This window comes from Saimiri boliviensis, chromosome 2 (assembly GCF_048565385.1).
Source record: "Saimiri boliviensis isolate mSaiBol1 chromosome 2, mSaiBol1.pri, whole genome shotgun sequence".
In the NCBI taxonomy this organism is placed as follows: Eukaryota; Metazoa; Chordata; class Mammalia; order Primates; family Cebidae; genus Saimiri; species Saimiri boliviensis.
The window spans coordinates 232,816,992-232,838,039 of record NC_133450.1 but is presented as its reverse complement, the minus strand read 5'-3'; the positions used below and the strand labels follow the sequence as shown (position 1 = coordinate 232,838,039).

Here is a 21,048-nt window from a genome sequence, read left to right as displayed (position 1 = left end):
GTCAGGAGTTTGAGACCAGCCTGGCCAACATGATAAAACCCAGTCTCTACTGAAAATACACAAACTTAGCCAGGAGTGGTAGTGGGTGCCTGTAATCCTAGCTACTCAGGAGGCTGAGGCAGGAGAATCACTTGAACCCAGGAGGCGGAAGTTGCAGTGACCCGAGATTGTGCCACTGCACTCCAGCCTGGGCAACAAGAGCAAAACTCCATCTCAAAAAAAAAAATCAGTTCAACAGGGCAAATGAAAAGTAACACATAAAGTAAATTTAATTAAATTAAGTGGTTCCTAAGTATGGGATTTATAAAGCTATGTATCAGACTCCAGGTAAAGAGCAATATGGGAAGGTGGGCTGGGGTATTTTGGAGACAAGGGAAGTAAGGAGAGAAAAACAAGGAAGACTGAAAAAAAAGCAGAAATAAATAAAAGCAGAATGAAAATTAATAGGCCAGACATGGTTCATACCTGCAATCCCAGTGCTTTGGGAGGCTGAACCATGCTGATTGCTTGAGCCCAGTTTGAGATCAGCCTGGGCAACATGGTGGTAAAATCCTGTCAATATTGAAATTAAAAAAATTTTTTTTTAAAAACCCCTTAGCCCAACATGGTGTCATACACTTGTAGTTGCAGGTACCTGGAAGGGTGAGGTGGGAGGATTGCTTGAGCCCAGGAGTTTGAGGCTGCAGTGAGCCATGACTGCACGACTACACCCAGCTGGGGCAACAGAGTGAGCCTCCCATCTCAAAAAAAAAAAAAAAGAGAGAGAGAGAGATAGAGGTAGGAAGACATTAACTGTAAGTTGCAGGGAAAAGTTAACTGTAGAAATCTATAAAAATTAATGAAAGACATAAAGAATAAAATTAAAAATCATCCATATATCATCACACTTAAAGTGTACGTATATATACTTTAAATCAAAATAAAACTGGAATTCTACCATATATTTATATTCTATTTGTTTCACACATTACATATCTGGTGTTGTTTAAAAAAGTCATATTTACTATTGCAAATAAAACTAATAGTCTTTACCTGAATCTTTGAATAGCTCCATTTGATTAGAACTTTCAGGAAATAAAATGACTTTGTTAAAAGTATAGATATTTTAAAATACTGCCAGCCAGGCACAGTGGCTCACCCTTGTATTCCCAGCACTTTGGGAGTCTGAAGTGGGTGGATCACTTCAGGTCAGGAGTTCAAGACCAGCCTGACCAACATGGTGAAACCCTGTCTCTACTAAAAATTCAAAAATTAGCTGGGCATTGTGGCGCATGCCTGTAGTTACAGCTACTCGGGAGGGTGAGGCACAAGAATCATTTGAACCTGCTGAACCTGGGAGTGGAGGTTGCAGTGAGCCAGGATGGTGCCACTGCACTCCAGCCTGGGCAACAGAACAAGATTCTGTCTCAAAAACCTACAAAAATTTATTCAGATAGTTTGTTATTTACGTATTTTTCTGTCTAACATTCATTTAGTATTTAGCACATGAATGCACTATGCTAATACCTTTACATACACTATCTCATTTAGTCCTTACAGTCACCCTATTAAAAAGTACTTTTTACCTTTTCCATTTTATAATGAAACTAAAGTTCAGAGAGGTTAAATTGTTTGACTACTGTAACATAGTAAAATGAAGAAAAATGATTCAGAGCTAAAGCACTCTGAAGCTATATTCCATAACCACATATTAATGTGCTCAGATGCATATTACATCATAATACAGCTATGTTTTACTGTTTAAGGAGTTTTTGTTTTTTTGAGACTGAGTCTTGCTCTGTCACCCAGGCTGGAGTGTGGTGGTGTGATCTGAGTTCACAGTCACCTCTACCTTCCAGGTCCAGGCAATTCTCCTGTCCCAGCCTCCTGAGTAGCTCGGATTACAGGTACCACCATGCCCAGCTACACTGTACATGCAGTTCTACCGGGTTTTTGTTTGTTTGTTTGTTTGTTTGAGACAGAATCTCACTCTGTTGCCCAGGCTGAAGTGTAGCGGTCCAATCTTCCCTCACTGCAACCTCCACTTTCCAGGTTGAAGTGATTCTCCTGCCTGTGCTTCCTGGGTATCTGGGATTATGGGCATGTACCATCGTTGATCTCAAACTCTTGACCTCAGGTGATCTGCCCACCTCAGTCTCCCAAAGTGCTGGGATTACAGGCATGAGCCACTGTGCCTGGCCACAGAGTTCTATCTTTATATTCTCACCCCTGAAAACAATAACCAATTATTAAAGAATTTAAGCCCTTACTTAAGTTCAAGCCCTTGTATAAACTGAAATACCTTTTCTTTTTTGTTTCCTAGAATAACTGTGTGATATCCCTTGTGAAAGCATAACATGCTGCTCATCTCTGGGGTGTAGACTTAGGTGGTTTTATTTTGCAAAAACAGACCAAAACACATTTTATCAGCTTTTTTACAAGACAAGATCTGTGAAGATCTTCACCAAGAATTTACTGTAAGAATAAACTTAAATGCTATAATGCTCTCTCTCATAATTTTAGTTTTTCTTTTTATACACATTGCTTACAAAGAAGTGTTCAAACAACCTCACACCAAATTCATAATATTTCTCTTCCTCTAAATTAATATTAAAAAGTGCTTGTTTCACCCTTTATTTAAATTGTCTGGTCAGAAGCGTCACCAGCTAAGGGGACATCTCAGGTGAGAGCAGGGAAGGAGTCTGTCCAGCACAGGTGTCCAGGCCAGAGGCTACACTTGATGAGTAAGTCAGGAAATATCTAAATATGGTGACCTCTGGAAGAAAGCACTCTGTGAGAAATCTAGGAAGCCATCAATGGAGGATCAGGTTATAAAAGCCTACGACGTTGAGACTGAAGATAAAAAAAAGATCTGAATTGTTCAGAGGAAGATATTACTGAAGGAATGACTCCAGTCATTAAGAAACATGGGAAGCCTTCTTACAGGAATCATTGAAGATATCAGGGGTGAGCGGTCAAGTACAGAATATGTTGTAAAGATTTGGAGCTGACATTATCAAGGCTCTTCTTGTCAAGAGAAAAATGTTAGAAATGTATACCAAAGCTTCTCTCAAAACCAGTAACCAGAAAATCAGACATGTTTAGAAAACACAAGAGCAAAGGCAGAAGCTTAACCAAGAATATTCTCTGCAGTTTTCAACTTTATTTCAGCAGTGGGATATAGATGTGCATAAAGCTGAGGAACAGGAAGAAAAACTAATTGGTGGTATTGTGGTTAGGTTTATAATTAATCTGTTATAGCCAAGTCTCAAGTAGGAATGGAGAATCTAGCCTTTTACTATGACAAATGGAACAGGGCCAGGTTCCATTAACTATTGCTGACTATGTGTTTTAGTCCTGCTGAACTGCAAACCACAGAAGTATAGGCACATACAATATTCATAAAAGGCACTGGTCTTTTTGCCCAGTGGTTTGAATTCTTGCATTTCCAAGTGGCAGAAATTTGGTAAAGTACAAAAGAAGGATTATTATCAATACTTTATATGAAGGAAGCTGTGGGTAGTTTAGCTTCAGCCAGAGCTGGATGGAAACAGGGAAGGAGTTGGTCATGCAGTGTCATCTGGGTTATCTTACCAATTCTTAGTAAGGTGTCTCAATGTAGTAAGAAAGTAGTTTTTGCAATACTCGGCTTACTACAAGTAAAGCAACCCCAGTGGACTAAGAAAATCTCAATAGCTCTAGCAGAAAATTCTTCTGGAGAATTATCACTGATCTAGTTTGGATCATTTGCTCATTGTCCACGCATCTAGTTTAAATCACTACACTGCCAATCCTCTGAATGTGCAGGCCCCATATCTGCAGATTCATCCAATTATGGATGGAAAAAAATATTTGGAACAAAACAATTAAAAACAGCAATACAACAACAACTACAAAAAATGCAGTATAACTATTTACATAGTATTAGGTATTATAAGTGATTTAGATATGATATAGAGTATAAGAAGAATGAGAATAAGTGGCCTAACAGGTAGAAAGAAAACCATGGTAGGCCAAGTGAACAGAGCAAGTAAAGAAAGCCTTTGAAGAAGGAAAACGGATCAGAATAATTCCGGTGGAAACCTGAGTCTGGAATTCTACTTGTAATGAATGTAAGATAGCATGGGAAAGAAAGAAATGGGGTAGTAGCCTGTGGAGAAAAGGAAAAGAGGTTTTGTTTAAAAGATTAGAGAAACAGAATGCTTGTATGCTAGTAGGAATACTTTAAAGGAAAAATTTAAAATACTGGGGGAAAAAACATTATTGCTGAATCCTTGAGAATGGATGGGATATGTGAAGAAGCTGGCTTTAGCAAGGACCAAGGACAGTTTATCGTTAGAAACAGTAGAGGTGGTAGAGTAAATAAGAACAGATACATGTAGGTGGATAGTAGATGTGGTGATGGGAGACTTAAATTTCTCTTTGGATTACTTCTATTTATTTAGTGACATAGTTAAGGCCATCAGATGGTAGAAAAGGCATTGCCTCCGGATAGAGTAGCTGGAGAATTAAATTTTCAAGGGATGGGGTTTAGCCAACCAAGTGTGACAGAGTAACAACAGGGCAAGCTTTATATGCAAAGCAATAATTATAATGATTAACCACAGAATTTAAGCCCAGAAAGATGAAAGTGAGGATACAGGGGTGGGGTGACAGTGAAAGGCAAGTAAGATGGGTTTTCAGTGCTGACATATTGAGCTGTAGTACAAAATAGAGTAAGCTAGAATGTTAAGGAGGTAGAGGTTGAATACTATGATATATAGAGAATCAGTATGTATAATGGTTAGAGCTTGGATGCTGGAAACAATACTGTTTGGGGTAACATTCTGGTTTGAGCACTTGCAGCTATGAAACAATGGGCAAATTATTTACCTTTATGTCTCAATTTACTCAACTATGAGAGTGAATTATGAGTACCTATCTCTTAGAAAGTTTGCTATTATTAATACTATGTGATGGTTAGAGTTATTGTAAGTGAATGGCTAACTCAGGGTGGAGGACAAAAATCACTGGGAAATACATCAAGGAACTGAAAGACCACTATTATCGGAAGGATAATCTGTGTGGATACTGAAATCATGAAGAAATAAGACAGGTCTTGAATATTGCTAAAATTTCCTATTCAGCCCATGGTAGGATTATTATATTGTTGCACGTTAGTGATAAACACAAATTACCTAAATTTGGTCATTTGTTATTGTTTTTAAAACTACTTAAGTTTAATGCAGAATATATTTTTTGCTAAATTTAAAATTTTACCCAAATTGTCATTTCAAAATTTTTTCTTTTATGTTTGTAGAATATATTTCAACAACAGCAACAAAAGGTTTCTCAACAATCTAGGCTTGTTCAGAGTGAGACACTGAAACAGTTAGATTAGCAATTCATAAAGGTCTGCTGTATGTGGCAACAATGCATTGTTATAAAGCATAATGTATTTATGGAAGTAGAAGGTAGTTCTAAGTTTACGGGAAAAAACATTTCAGACTTTTAGCTACTTTTCACTTTTAATTCATTGTTTCTGATTTAACTTAAGTGATAAATGGATTTTTACTTTAGGATTCGAATGTCTTTGTTAGCATTACTCCAAGCAAAAAAAAATGGTAAATTGGGAATTTTATTTAGAAATGTACTTATTATGCATATAATCTGTATGTTATTAACACTTTAGTTACAGTTCTCCATTTAACTAGAAAGTCTATAAATAATTTCTAGGTTGTCTATCTCTTGTTTACGTATCCCCAGTGTTTTTTAAATAATAAAAAGCACCCAAATGGGAGGGTGTCCCTGGTATGTCAGTCCAGAAGCATGAGGGCCACAGTGGTTTCCAGCGTGGAACTGAGCGAAGGAGCAAGCCCAGAGTGTTCAGCCATGGCTGAGGTACACACCAACACCATGATAGCCACCCCCACCAATATGTCATATGATGTGGCCTGTGCAGCAAGCTGCTCAGTGGCCCTGTGTACTCTGTACTGCCTCAAGGGCTGCAAGAAGGCCAAGCCAGTGACTGTATGAGAATACCCCAGGAGCTCCTGAAAGACCTATTGCCAGGACCAGTACCCCTGGTTATGGAACATTTGGAGGAGCTCAGCAAGGACCTAAACCCCTTTACTCCTCTTATAAGACATCCAGATTCCTAATTATGCCTTTATGCAAAACTTGGCCAACATGTATGAGGGTCCTCTTGCTCTCACTAGTGCCACCCTCAGCTCCCAGGACAGTTCTCCGAATGTCAAGGAGTTGTTAGACCTCTGACCTCACTTGTTCTTGGTCATTGATGGGGGAGACAAAGTGGGGACAGCCAGAGCCCTGAATGTTGCCTCGGCTCAACTATGGTTGACTTACCTGTGCATAGAAAGTCTGGCATCATTAGTCTAAGCTGTGCCCTGGAAAGTACTACAGCCTTCCTTCAACAGAAGTATGAGCTGCTCCTCTAACATGCATTCTACTTGTGAAACTCAGGAAGCATGAAGGCCCACGGTCTGGGGCTGAATACTATGTGTTGGTCCACTGATAACTGCCAAGCCCTCATTTGCAGAAGCCACTGGAGCTATAGACTAATGTGTCTTTCTGAAAACTGTAGACGAAGCCCCAGAAGCTGCATCTGGGGGAAAGGCAAGATTTATTATTTGTAGTCTCAGATATCAGCCAAAGGCTGAATGGAGATGTTAATAACATTTCTAGGTGGCCTTATTCTAATGAATTTCTCTTTTTTTCTTTCTTTTTTAATTAAAATAGCAGATTTAGAATCTAACGAAAGCCTCCCCTCTGCTGGGTTGTGGCATTTAAAATAGTTCAGACCAGCTAAAAGTGCCAATGCTGCGTGAAAAGTCTCAGCTGACCAAAGGCATCGGTTGGGCTCCTGAAACTGGAAAACCAGGTAGAGCCATGGGGCCACTCTCTCCTCTGAGCCAGCAGGGCTAGTGGTCAAAACTGCTGGCGGGGAGAGCAGTCATTTTGGTCTAATACTGGCATGTCTACTCAGTTGATGGGGGTTGTCCAAATTAAAGAAGACTAGGAAATAAATCTCCTCTATCCTTTTCAGCTAGGAACTTTTTTTCTCATTTATTCATAAATTAAGTTGTAGTTAGTTATGCCTACAACACTTTTATCTACAACACTTTTATCTAAATCCAGTGTTCTCAGTAGCCTTTTGTCTGTTTAATGTGGACTAAGTGTTCAACATAATTACTGTTGGGCATTTGAACTTTTTCTTTAGTATAAAGAAATACAGCTATTTAAAAAAAGTACCCAAATGATAAAAAATAAAAATAATGTTTTACATATAAGTATCCTTAAATTCTTTAAAACAGGCAAAGAATAAAGAATATTCATTACAATTAATGCTGTGTAAGAGCTGTGAATATAACAAATTACAATGGCTAAATTCAATACATTAGTAAGACATAATTTTAAGTATGTTGTTCAGTACAAAGTATAATTATGCATAGATTGATATTATTTAAACTGGGAAGCACAAATTAGACCCTACACTCATATACTTTACTGTAAGAGACTAAAAAATATTGTTATATTTTAACCCTCTATTTAACCCTTTTCCTATTTAGAAAAAACAAGTGCAGCTCAGTGTCAATGTTCATTTTACAAAAATACACTATTGAGGCTGAAGCAAATCTGACTGATTATAAAATATAAAAAGTGTTCTTTGAGTTATTTCTAAACAGAGCTAACATCAGAATCATCTGAATCATCAGAATCTCTATTTCAGAAAAACTGGATTCATCAAATGAATCTTCAGCCATTAAGTTCAAGAACAAGGTTAACATCATAGGTAGAAATTTGATATTTTCAGTGACAGAATGTTACTATATTTTGTAATAGAAATATCACTGTTAAAAACAGAATGCTGGCCGAGTGCAGTGGTTCATGCCTGTAATTATAGCACTTTGGGAGGCCACGGCAGGCAGATCACTTGAGGTCAGTAGTTCGAGACCAGCCTGGCCAACATGGTGAAACCCGTTTACTAAAAATACAAAAATTAGCTGAGCATAGTGGCGGACACCTGAAATCCCAGCTACTCAGAAGGCTGAGGAAGGAGAATCACCTGAACCTAGGAGGTTGAAGTTACTGTGAGCCAAGATCTTACCACTGCACTCCAGCCTGGGCAATAGACCAAGACTCCATCTCAAAAAAAAATTTATTTGAAAGAATGAGGAAAAAGAATGCTATCAGTAAAATAATGTCTTTTGTTCTCAAAGTCAATATACTACAATGCAAAAATACTAATAAAAGCAACATTTTTGCGGCAAAGTTATCTTGGAGTAATGCTGCAGCCACAAGCACTACTGGTGAATATTCTCAGCACAAACAGAAAAACAGTTAAAAGCAGTTTTGATATATATCATATTAAAAGTGACATAATGAATTAAGGCTAATTAAATCAAGTGGTTGAGTTATCACAAAGTCATGGCCAGTTTGTCAGCTTGGCTTCCCTTCATCCTCAGATACCTAAAAAGAAGACAGTAGCAATTGCCCACTTTACTCTGTTGATAAGCACAGCAGTTAAAAGTTACATAATAATTAAACCCTTTATAACCTGTTGTGTACACAATAATAAAAATAAAGTTAGGCCTATAGAGTATTCACACTGCTTTTGCCAGTAAACTATTCTATGCCTTATGTATTTGTGCTGTATTTCACAGTGACTTTGGTAATAACCCACCTAAAAATTTAGATTTCAGTCTCCAGAACAAATAGTATGTTTCCCAAAGTCCCACTAAAACTTCAGAGTTAAACTACCAAGGATCCTGGCTTCGGTTCATTACAAACCTAAAAAGTTTTTCTTACCTTTACACCTTGAATGAGACCATTCATGAGGAATGTGTGTTGAAGAAATGTTTCATGTAGAACCTACAAAAAGCAAACAAACAAGAAGACAAATTCAAATTTAAGTTAAAGGAAATATTTTCTGCCCCTCTTAATGACATGCTACATAAATGAGCCCTACAATAAAAAATTATTAAATATCAATGAAATCCAAAATAAATAAATAAATAAATTGTGGTACATCCAGACTATCACTAAAAAATGAGCTACCAAGACATTAAAAAACATAGAGGAATCTTAAATGCACATAGCTAAGTGAAACAAGCCAATCTGGAAAGGCTACATGTTGTACTGTATACTTCCAAGTATATGACATTCTGAAAAAAGTAAAACTATGGAAACAATAAAAAGATCAGTGGTAGCCAGGAATTGTGAAGGAGGGAGGCATGAACAGACAGAGCACAGGGGATTTTTAGGGCAATGAAAATGCTTTGTATGATACCATGATGATGGATATGTGCATTATATATTTATCAAAACTCAGAGCATAGAATACCAAGAATGAACCCTAAATTACAGAATTGGGGTGATAACAATATGTCAACGTAAGTTCATCAAATAAAACAAATGTACCCCTCTAGAAAGGAATGTCCATAGTAAAAAAGGCTATGCATACATAGGGGAAAGGGATAGGGAAATTTCTATACTTTCCTCTCAATTTTGCTATAAACCTTAAATGACTCTTTAAAAAATTAAGCCTTTAAAAAAAGGAAATTATAATCCACTCACAAATTATTTCCAATCTTTCCTCTAACAACATTATTTTTAAGGTTTAGGAAAAGTTTGTCATCTCAGCTACTGACATTTGAACTCTACTTGCCTGTATGGAAGAAAAAGAAAAGCAAAGGAAGGACACCAAATATTTCAAGTGAAATATCAAAGTTCTCAGAAAAATCTTCCCAAAAATAATAAAGTCAGAGATATAGAAATTGTCTTGAAAAAATATAAAGATTAGAACTCTTGAGTAACTTGATTTGTCACACGCATCACAAAAATATAACAAAATACAAAACAAAAAAGCATATTTAAAAAAAAATGCTTAACCGGGGCGGGCGCGGTGGCTCAAGCCTGTAATCCCAGCACTTTGGGAGGCCAAGGCGGGTGGATCACGAGGTCGAGAGATCGAGACCATCCTGGTCAACATAGTGAAACCCCGTCTCTACTAAAAATACAAAAAACTAGCTGGGTGTGGTGGCGCGTGCCTGTAATCCCAGCTACTTAGGAGGCTGAGGCAGGAGAATTGCCTGAGCCCAGGAGGCGGAGGTTGCGGTGAGCCGAGATCGCGCCATTGCACTCCAGCCTGGGTAACGAGAGCGAAACTCCGTCTCAAAAAAAAAAAAAAAAAAAAAATGCTTATCTGATCATGTCAATTATTAATCCATTGTCTCTCAGCCCCACATTCTCCCTTCTATACTCTGTCAGATCAGAGCTAAGAGACTTCGGACATGTCTCAGACTCCCTTTGCCCACAGGCTTCCTCTTACTTTGTTAGTGGGAAGAGGGTGGAGTGAGTGCTGGTGAACACCGCACCAACAACACCAGGGTTCTCTCATGCTGTCAAAGGAGCAGCAGTGCTGGTCCTTCCCTGCCCCTACCTCAAATCTCACCCTCTTGACCTAAGACCACCCCTACAACAATTCTACATGAAAAATGATCCAAACTTGCATTCCCTTTGTACAGGTGATACAGTTTAGGAATAAGAGACCATCACTTTAATTTGGCAAAACCATATCCACGGATGAATGACAGTACAGGCCCATTCTGAGCAATCAGGCCACCATGCAGGCAATTCCTCTAAAAATTTTCACTCTACGTTTTTAAAAACCTTTCTACTGTTTCCTACCCACCCTCCCCGCAAAAAGGAAACAGCGAAATCTTACTAGAGAAAAAAGTAAAACAAGTCAGTAATTTTTTTAAAAAGACTAACCTTCATAAAATAAAGCAGTTGTAAACAAAACAGCAATATTCTACTCAGACTTTTGATAAACTATAAAAACGAAAATAAAGTATGTAAATAATATAGCTACAAAAGGCAACAAATGTTATCAGAATAAACTAAACCTAACAATAAAAGGTATATTAAATAACTCAGCTAAGATCAAAGCTTTCATTTTTAACATCTCTGTATTTAAAAAAAACTCAAGCTTAGCCAGGCACAGTGGTGTGTACCTGTAGTCCTAGCTACTGAGGAAGCTGAAGTGGGAGGACTGGCTTGAGCCTGGAAGGTCAAGTCTGCAATGAGCTATGATTGAGCCACTACTCCAGCCTAGGTAACAGAAAAAGACTTTCTATCAAAATAATAAAATAAATAAATAAATAAAACTCAAGGAAAATATCCCCTTTAAATATTCTTGAGAAGGATTACACTAAACATAAAATAAAATGGAATTTGCTTGAAAAAAATAGGAAGCATTTTAAAAGAAAACAATTTTAATTTTTAAAAATGACATTTGCTTCTTACTTTTAAAACAATGACTATAAAATTTTGAGAAATGAACTCTCTTCCAGTAACAATAAAGCTTAGAAATATCTACAGGTATTAAATAAACACACACCTACACTCATACAGAGCTGTGTTTCTCTACTTCCACAGATAAAATAGAAAAAATATGAAATTGAATTTACAGCATCCCTGGGAAGCCAAGAATCATTAGGCGCTTCTGGATGACACAGAACAGATGAGAAAAGGCCAACAACAACACCTGAAAGAGCTGAAGAAAAGTAGCACTTGAAAGTGAAAGAGAAGACCTTGAAGAAGTTAATTTTCTAGAACCCAGAAAGAAACCTCCCAAATCAGAGAAGTAGGAGAAAATAGTCATAAATGAAAGGGTTATTAAAGGTCACAAAGTAAGCTTCCTGGTGTATTCCTCTCAAAGCTGCTGACCTACGTATTTGGCCCCAAGATAATGATCACAAGCAGTTCTCTGAAAACTGTGGGACTTCTAAGTGGGATACTTGCAGAATTGAATGGGTTGAGATTCAAAACAGATGGTGCCCTAGATCTCTTATGGCTGCCAAAGTGGACAAAGCCCTACGACCGCATGGTAACCCCACAGAGTACTTCAGTACTCTACAGTACCCACACTTTGACAGAGCAAGAGTACCTATAACCAGACCCTGCATTAAATTTTACAGAATAGGCTTTCTACCTGGGCTAGAGAACTACTTTCTAGTAACCACAGGTGTCTAGACTACAGGTGGAAAATTGACTACAACTTGACTGTAAACTTGGAACTGCCTTGGCAAAATTATGACTGAGACAGTGAGAGAGATCTAACTTAATCGACTCGATCTTACTTCTAACCTCTAACCTGTCCTTGTTTATTTCTGGGCATAGGCTGAATTAACTTTGGGAGAAACAGTTTATAGTTTTAAAAACAAAGACAATCACAGCCATTTCCCAAAGCAGACCTCCTTCTTGCCTGGGGATTATATTACCTTTGTAGGACAAACATTAGCCACACGATTAGAAATCATGGTTTAGAAGTCATTCAGCTGGAGGCTACAAGATTCTGGCCCTCCCGAAACTGCTCCTCATATCACTGCTTGAGATATTTTGCAGACCCTGCACTTGATGGATTCAGCTGGCACCACCCAGATCGATAAACTGGCTCATCTAATCTTGTGGCCCCCACTTAGGGAGTGACTCAACTCAAGAAGACAGCTCTGACTCCCTATGATTTTACCCCTGACTAATTCTGTAGTGTGGTTCATTTTCCTCAAGATTGCCTTGTTTATGTCTCTCTATATTTTTTAATCAACTCTTCAATATCCATAAAATAATTTGCTAAGAATTTTGATTATGATTGCATTGACCACAGATTAATTGGGGAAGAACAGACATATTATCTTTTTTTGTTGTTGTTTGATTCAAAGTCTTGCTCTTTCACCCAGGCTGGGGTGCAGTGGCATGATCTCAGCTCACTGTAACCTCCACCTCCTGGGTTCAAGCAATTCTCCTGCCTCAGCCTCCTGAGTAGCTGGGATTACAGGTGTGCGCCACCAAGCCTGGCTAATTTAGTACAGACGGGGTTTTGCTGAAGGTGGTCTTGAACAAAATAGTGAAACAGATGTTATTAGACAAAAACCACAGTAAAAACTGTTGCAGACATGTACTGATGGATGCCAAAGTAGGCCAACAGAACAGGAACAAGACATCCGGATAGTCTCAAAGTATTTCTCCACAAGATACTCACTTGAGGCCAGGAGTTCAAGACCAGCCTCAGCAAAACCCCACATCTACTAAAAAGAAAAAAAAAAAAATTAGCCAGGTGTGGTTGAGGCAGGAGAATCACTTGAACCCAGGAGGTGCAGTGAGCCGAGATCGGGCCACTGTACCCCAGCCTGGGTGACAGAGTGAGGCACTCAATCAAACAACTGAAAAAAAAAAAAAAAAAAAAAAAAAGACAACAATATGTCCGTTCTTCCACAATCAATCTAGTCAATGCAGATCATAACCAAAATTCTTAGCAAATTCTTTTGTGGGTATTGAAGAGCTGATTAAAATACACACACACACACACACACACACACACACACACACACACACACACACACACACAAGGTTTAGACCAAAGCAATCTTGAGGAAAATAAACTACAGAATTTATACAAGATATTACAGCCAGGCATGGTGGCTCATACCTGTAATCCCAGCACTTAGGGAGGCTGAAGCAAGCAGATCACCGAAGGTCAGGAGTTCAAGACCAGCCTGGCCAACATGGTGAGACTCCATATAAAAATCAGCTGGGTGTGGTGGTGCGCACCCATAATTCCAGCTACTCAGGAGGCTGAGACAGGAGAATCACTTGAACCCGGGAGGCAGAGGTTGCAATGAGCTGAGACCACACGACTGCACTCCAGCCTGGGTGATTGAGACTCCATTGCCCAAAAACAAATGAATAAATAAATAATATATATATACATATATATATATTACTATAGAAGTTAACAGGATGGTGTTAGCACAAGGAAATACAGCTCAATAGAATACTAAAACATTTAGAAACAAACCCATACGTAGACGGTTGTCTTATTTATGACAAAGGTGACATAGTACAGTGGGGAAAAATAATTTTTTCAATAAATGATGCTGGTTCAACTACACGTTCTTTTGCAACCAAAGTGAATACTGACCCCCGCCCCCCAACCAAACACAATGATCTTTTTAGGTGATAGGTCTACAGGAGAACAACAAACCAATAAAGCTTTGTAGTAGAAAAAGTTTTCTTAAATAGGATTTTTTTTAAAAGGACTAACCATAATTAAAAAAAAACAAAACTGAACTACATAAAAATGTAAATTCAATTAAAATTAGTGTAATCCAAAGGCGTTAAGAAAGAGAAAGGCAATACAAAGCTGGGTACTCTGGCTCACATCTGTAATCCCAGCACTTTGGGAGGTCAGGGCGGGCAGATAAACTTGAGGTCAGGAGCTTAAAATCAGCCTGGCCAACATGGAGAAACCCCGTCTCTACTAAAAATACGAAAATTAGCTGGGCGTGGTGGGACACGCCTACATGCAGAGCTACTTGGGAGGCTGAGGCAAGAGAATTGCTTGAACCCAGGAGGCAGAGGTTGCAGTGAGCCAATATTGTCCAACAGCACTCCAGCCTGCATGACAGAGCAAGACTCCACCCCAAGGGGGAAAAAAAGGCAATCTAGGAATAAGGAAAAGATATCAGCAATAAGTACATGCATGTATATAAACACACACATACACATGAAAAAAAATTATACCCAGAATATATAAAGAACTCGTACAAATAAGAAAAAGGAACACAACTCAATTTTTAAAAAATTGATGGCCGGGCACAGTGACTCATGCCTGTAATCCCAGCACTTTGAGAGGCTGAGGCGGGCGGATCACGAGGTCAAGAGATTGAGACCATCCTGGCCAACATGGTGAAACCCCGTCTTAAAAAAAAAAAAAAAAAGGGCCAGGTGCGGTGGCTCAAGCCTCTAATCCCAGCACTTTGGGAGGCTGAGGCGGGTGGATCACGAGGTCAAGAGATCGAGACCATTCTGGTCAACATGGTGAAACCCTGTTGACTAAAAATACAAAAAATTAGCTGGGCATGGTCGCACATGCCTGTAATCCCAGCTACTCAGGAGGCTGCGGCAGGAGAACTGCCTGAACCCAGGAGGTGGAGGCTGCGGTGAGCCGAGATCATGCCATTGCACTCCAGCCTGGGTAACAAGAGGGAAACTCCATCTCAAAAAAAAAAAAAAAAAAATTGATGAAACATTTCAACTGACACTTAACAAAAAGATATTCATATGGCCAACAAATATGTTATACGCAAAGAGGTTAACTTCATTGGTCATCAGGGATACATAAATTAAGACCATAACAGACCCACCAGAATGAAATTCAAATTGCTGGTGAAGATATGAAGCCTGCCTGGTTGAAGACTAAATTGTTCACCCACTCTGAAAAACTTTTAGCACTACATACTGACATTGAACACAACCCTGCAATTTTACTCCCAGATATATAGTCCAAGAAACATGAACACATGTTCATCAAAAGATATATATAAGAAATATTACAACAGCAGTATTTTTAATAGGCAAAAACTGGAAACCCAAATGTCCAATGCCAGAATGGATTTGTGTCAATAGACTCCAAGACCATCTCTAAGTTCAGCAATTTGCTAAGAGGATTCAAGGACTCTGAAACTGTCAAATTTATAGTTTTTTATAGAAAAAGGACACAAAGCAAAATCAGCCAAGGGGAAAGGGACATCAGGAAAAGTCTGTAGGAAGCCAGGTGCAAGCTTCTAAGAATTCTCTCCCAGTGGAGTCAAAAATAAAGCATTTAATTCCTCCAGCAATAAACTAGAACAATGGTCAGGCATGGTGGCTCAACCCTATAATTCCAGCACTTTGAGGCCAGGAGTTTGAGACCAGTCTGGCCAACACGGCAAAACCCCAACTCCACTAAAAATACAAAAACTAGCCAGGAATGGTGGTGCCCTACTCAAGAGGTTGAGGCAGGAGAATCACTTGAACCCAAGAGGCAGAGGCTGCAGTAAGCCCAGATAGCGCAACTGCACTCCAGCCTGGGCAAGAGCCAGGCTCTGTCTCGGAAATTAAAAAAAAAAAAAGAAAGAAAAGAAAAGAAAAAGAGAAACTGTAACATCATGCAAAGTGTTGTCTACTATGGAAGCTCACAAAAGAAGCCTGGGCATCCAGGGTTTTTAGTGGCCAGTGATCTTGAAGGGCACTATGAATGACCAGTTACCAGAGCTCTAGTTCATGAGAAGGAAAGGAGGTGTTCACCATAAATAAAGTTTGCACAAACTAGAACAGCAAAGTTCAAATATTCAATCACATAAAATGCAGAATGTTCCAAGAGCTCAATTCTGGCCTGTCGAGGACCAGTCACAGAAAACGGTCCTCCCAGGAAAATGAAAGATTTGAGCAACTCGGCCCTGCTGAGTTAATCTTTTCCTGCTCAAGATAACAGAAAATCATATGTGGTTATGCTACAACCACTACACAACAAAGAAATGTTGCTACGTACAACCTGGATTAAGCTTATAAAGCTACAAAGCCAAAAAAGCCAGACAACAAAAAGTATATATTGTATGATTCCATTTACATACATAATATTAAATACACATACACAAAGGCCAAACTGTCATATGAGAATTGTGACAAGGACAAAAATTACTTAGGATTGTTTCTGGGAGGGTGGTAGGTATAGTGCTGGATATATAAGTGTACTTACTGTATAAAAATTCATCAAGCTGTGTATTTATAATTTATACACCTTTCTATACACATTATACTTAAGTTAAAAGCTTACACAGAAAGGTCTCTGGTTCCTATTTTAGCCACGAGGAAACTTCAGGAAAATACATCACTCTACAGAATCATATTTTCCTCAGATCAAACTCCTAACACAACTCAAAATCCTATAATTTTATACTGCAAGGGTAGGAGAACAGCTTCCCTGTTTTCCATTTTTTAGAAGAATCAGGGAAATACAGAAATGGAAAAGTTTAAAAAGTATTGAGATATCCACTAATCCAGTGGTTTTTCTAACTATATTCCTCAGAAATGTTTTAGGGACCCTATAATGATTTGAATTTCTTTTTTTTTTTTTTGAGATGGAGTCTCACCCTGTTGGCCATGGTGGTCGGAGACTCCTGGCCTCAAGTAGCCTGCCCTCCTCGGCTTCAAAGTGCTGGGATGACAGGTGTGAGCCACTGCGCCTGGCCAAATATTTACTATTTGTCCCCTTATAGAACAGCGGGTTGCTCCCTGCTGTACATGATGATTCATTTTTTCTGTTGCTGCTTTAGAGATTTCCCTTTGTCTTTCTACAGTTTGACTATGCTATAATGCATACAGGTGTAAATGTCATTTTTATTTTACTTGGGGTTTGTTGAATTTGTTGCTTCTGTAGATTAATGCTTTTCATCAGATTTGGGAAGTTTTTGGCTATGATTTCTTCAGCCTGTTGCCCAGGCTGGAATGCAATGGTGTAATCTTGGCTCACCACAACTTCTGACTCCTAGGTTCAAGGGATTCTCCCGCCTCAGCCTCCCAAGTAGCTGGGACTAGAGGTATGCACAACCATGCCCAGCTAATTTTTGTAACTTTAGTAGAGACGGGGGTTTCACTTTGTTGGCCAGGATGATCTCGAACTCCTGACCTCGTGATCCGCCCACCTCGGCCTCCCAAAGTGCTGGGATTACAGGCATGAGCCACCACACCCAGCCTTGAATTTCTTTTTAAAAAATGTATTATAAACACTATATAAAAAAAATTGTCAGACTTCTCACATTTAACATGGCAATATAAAAAGGTTAACACATGGCCGGGCGCGGTGGCTCAAGCCTGTAATCCCAGCACTTTGGGAGGCCGAGGCGGGTGGATCATGAGGTCGAGAGATCGAGACCATCCTGGTCAACATGGTGAAACCCCGTCTCTACTAAAAATACAAAAAATTAGCTGGGCATGGTGGCACGTGCCTGTAATCCCAGCTACTTGGGAGGCTGAGGCAGGAGAATTGCCTGAACCTAGGAGGCGGAGGTTGCGGTGAGCCGAGATCGCGCCATTGCACTCCAGCCTGGGTAACAAGAGTGAAACGCCGTCTCAAAAAAAAAAAAAAAAAAAAAAAAAAAAAAAAAAGGTTAACACATTATCTTTCAATACAGCCAGATAAGCCCATTTCAGTGCTCTGAAATTCAACCAAAGGCGTAAAACAAACTGAGAGCATTTATGTATTAAGTTACTAAGTTCAGTTAGAAACAGTGGTTTCCAGTTTTGAGCTGCTATCAGCCACTTGCCCCTCCCAATAACCTCAGCTCTGTGGGTAGGTTGGTTTAAACAGGCCACTGCTGCTGCTTGAGAGGACTCATTGGCTTTGGAGTGCTGTCAGCCAACGAGTCAAAGAGGGAAGGCTAGCGGCAGACTGAGGGACTAGACCAGGGATAGAACAGGGAGTTGTAGAAGGTGCGACAGCCATAAGAAGCTTGAAAAGCTCTCCCCAAATCCCAGGCTGACTCTAGACTACACATAGGCATATGAGATGGGAACATGTTCAAGCCACCCATATATCCCTGGCCATCAGAAGCTGCACATACTCAGAGATTTCAAGAGAATCTGGAAGAGAGCAAAAGCCAAGGAAGAACTGAAAACAGCCGGAAGTATGAATGCAGTTCCAGCTCACATACAGATCCATTAGTAGAGAGCAGAACGTTTACTGTCTTGACATGTTTAACTATAATCTCTTATTAATCTGGCTGATCCCTAAATTATGGAGGCAGAGATCCCAAGGCAGCCAAACTTAAAACTAAAAATAAAAACTGAAAAGAGGCATCAGCAGCTGCATATTATAGAGGAGATTTCACAGATTTAGTTCAAGCAAGTTACTAAACAAGCAAAACAAAAATAACCTTCAAGGTAAGAAAAAAATCAAAATCCATGGCCAGGTGCAGTGGTTCACGCCTGTAAACCCAATGCTTTGGGAAGCTGAGGTGGGAGACTGCTTGAGGCCATGAGTTCAAGACTAGCCTGGTCAACATAGCAAGACCCCATCTCTAAAATAAAAACAAAAAAAAAATTAAAGCCTTAGCCAAGTGTTGTGGTATGCAACTGTAGTCTTAGCTACTCAGGAGATTGAGGTAGGATAATTGCTTGAGCCTGGAAGTTCGAGGTTGCAGTGAGCTATTACTGTGCCACTGTATTTCAGCCTAGGCAACAGGGCAAGACCCTGTCCCTTTAAAAAAAATCCAAAATTGCAAAAATGTATTATCTAAATATATCGCTTTTAACAAAAAATGATTGAGACATGCAAAGAAACAAGAACATATAACTCAATCAGGAAAAAAGGCAATCAAAAGAGTCTCTGAGTGTTCCCAGATGTAAATATAGCAGACGAAAACTTCAAAGCAGCCATTACAAATATGTTCAAAGAACTAAAGGAAACCATGTTTAAAGAATTAAAGGAAAAAAAAAAAAAAAAGAATTAAAGGAGGCCAGGTGTGGTAGCTCACACCTATAACCTCAGCACTTCTGGAGACTGAGGCAGAAGGACTGCCTGAGCCCTGGAGTTCAAGACCAGCCTAGGCAACATGGTGAGACCCCATCTCTTTAAAAAAATTAAGTAAAAAAGAATCAAAGGAAAGTATGGACCAGGCACAGTGGCTCATACCTGTAATTTCAGCACTTTGGGAGGCCAAGGCAGGCAGATCACTTGAAGTTAGGAGTTCGAGACCAGCCTGGCCAACAGGGTGAAACCCTGTCTCTACTAAAAATACAAAAATTAGTTGGGTGTGGTGGCACACACCTACTATAGTCCTAGCTACTTGGAAGGCTGACGCAGGAGAATCACTTGAACCCAGGAGGTGGAGGCTGCAGTGAGCCAAGATCATGCCACTGCACTCCAGCCTGGGCAACAGGGTAAGACTCCATCTCAAAACAAACAAACAAACAAACAAACAAACAAAAAAAACCAATTAAATAAAAATTTAAAGAGCATTCTTATCACACAGTTAGTATGGCAGTAAGAAAGCAGGCAGTATGCCAAATGTGGCCCATGGGCCATGGTATGTAGACTCCTGACATAAGGAGATTAATAACACTTCCTGTCATGGGCTGTCTTCCCATCAGATATAATGCATGCCAGAGGCAACATAATAATATATTTAAAATATACCATTGCTGGAAAAATCTGTCACGAAATCAGAATGCACACCAAATGTTTTGCAAGCCAAATTTTAAGACAAAGATACCCATGAATGGTTATCTTAAATTGTCATGTTAACTCTTTTTATAATTATATTGTTGATTAGAAAAGCTAGAAATCAGCATTGCTCTTTTTCTAAGCATTCACTTGTTTAGTAAAATAAAAGTTTGCTACAGGTTACAACATACAATACTACCAGAAGTAAATGCCAAGCAAAGTTCATTTCATTTGTTTGGTTAATGTTCATTACAGCCTAATCGTCAACTATGCAAGAAAAAGCAAAAATTTAACAAATAGTGATGATACAGATACTTTGGTGAATGATACTTATCTGATTTTAGTAATTTTAAGGCACATAAGCAGGCCAAGTTCTGGGTACTTTGGTCATCACACCATTAGAAAACTATGAAAACCATGAAGGTGACCCTAAAACATCTTGTCATTAAAGAAAGCATGATCATCTCCACACAACTGTAGTCAGAATACTTCACTTCCTTTTCACGTGAACAGCAAATTATCCAACAAAGTCCTTGTGTAATGTGACAAAAATGCCTCACAAACAGTCCTATCCCAGCCCAGCCACTCCAGACCCTGAAAAGAAAACAATGATTAAGTGAAAGAAAACAATGATTAAGTGAAGGACACAGGAGCACTAGACAGCAAAGCAAATTAAGGAACTAACAAGAGAGACATCATGGCGGATGGATGGATGGATGGGTAACAGGCACATATGTTGACAGTCAGGAAAAAGGGATAGAAAAATTGAATGTGGCAGGAAAGTATTTAAAGAGCATTCATGAATTATCAGATCACCACATGAAAAGGAGAGCACAGTAGAGAATATTGAATCCTTTAATCTCCAGCAGGATTTTGGAAAAATCAACTTGAAAAAGAAAATCTGCAAATTGTAAGAAATAAAATTCTTTACTTACAGGAACTAACATTAACAAACATATATTCATTCAACTGACATTCAATGAACATTTATGCTCACAGAAATAAGTGATCAATTTAAATATATC

The 21,048-nt window shown here is 39.0% G+C and overlaps 1 protein-coding gene across 1 annotated transcript in view; it reads right to left on the bottom strand.

The window, feature by feature from the left end:
- MFSD14B (major facilitator superfamily domain containing 14B) overlaps positions 1-21,048 on the bottom strand; it is an 83,507-nt gene that overhangs the window by 23,979 nt on the left and 38,480 nt on the right. Inside the window, exon 3 of the mRNA XM_003938207.4 lies at positions 8,788-8,850. Coding sequence (XP_003938256.1) covers positions 8,788-8,850 — 63 coding nt within the window. The remainder of the gene's footprint in view (positions 1-8,787; positions 8,851-21,048) is intronic.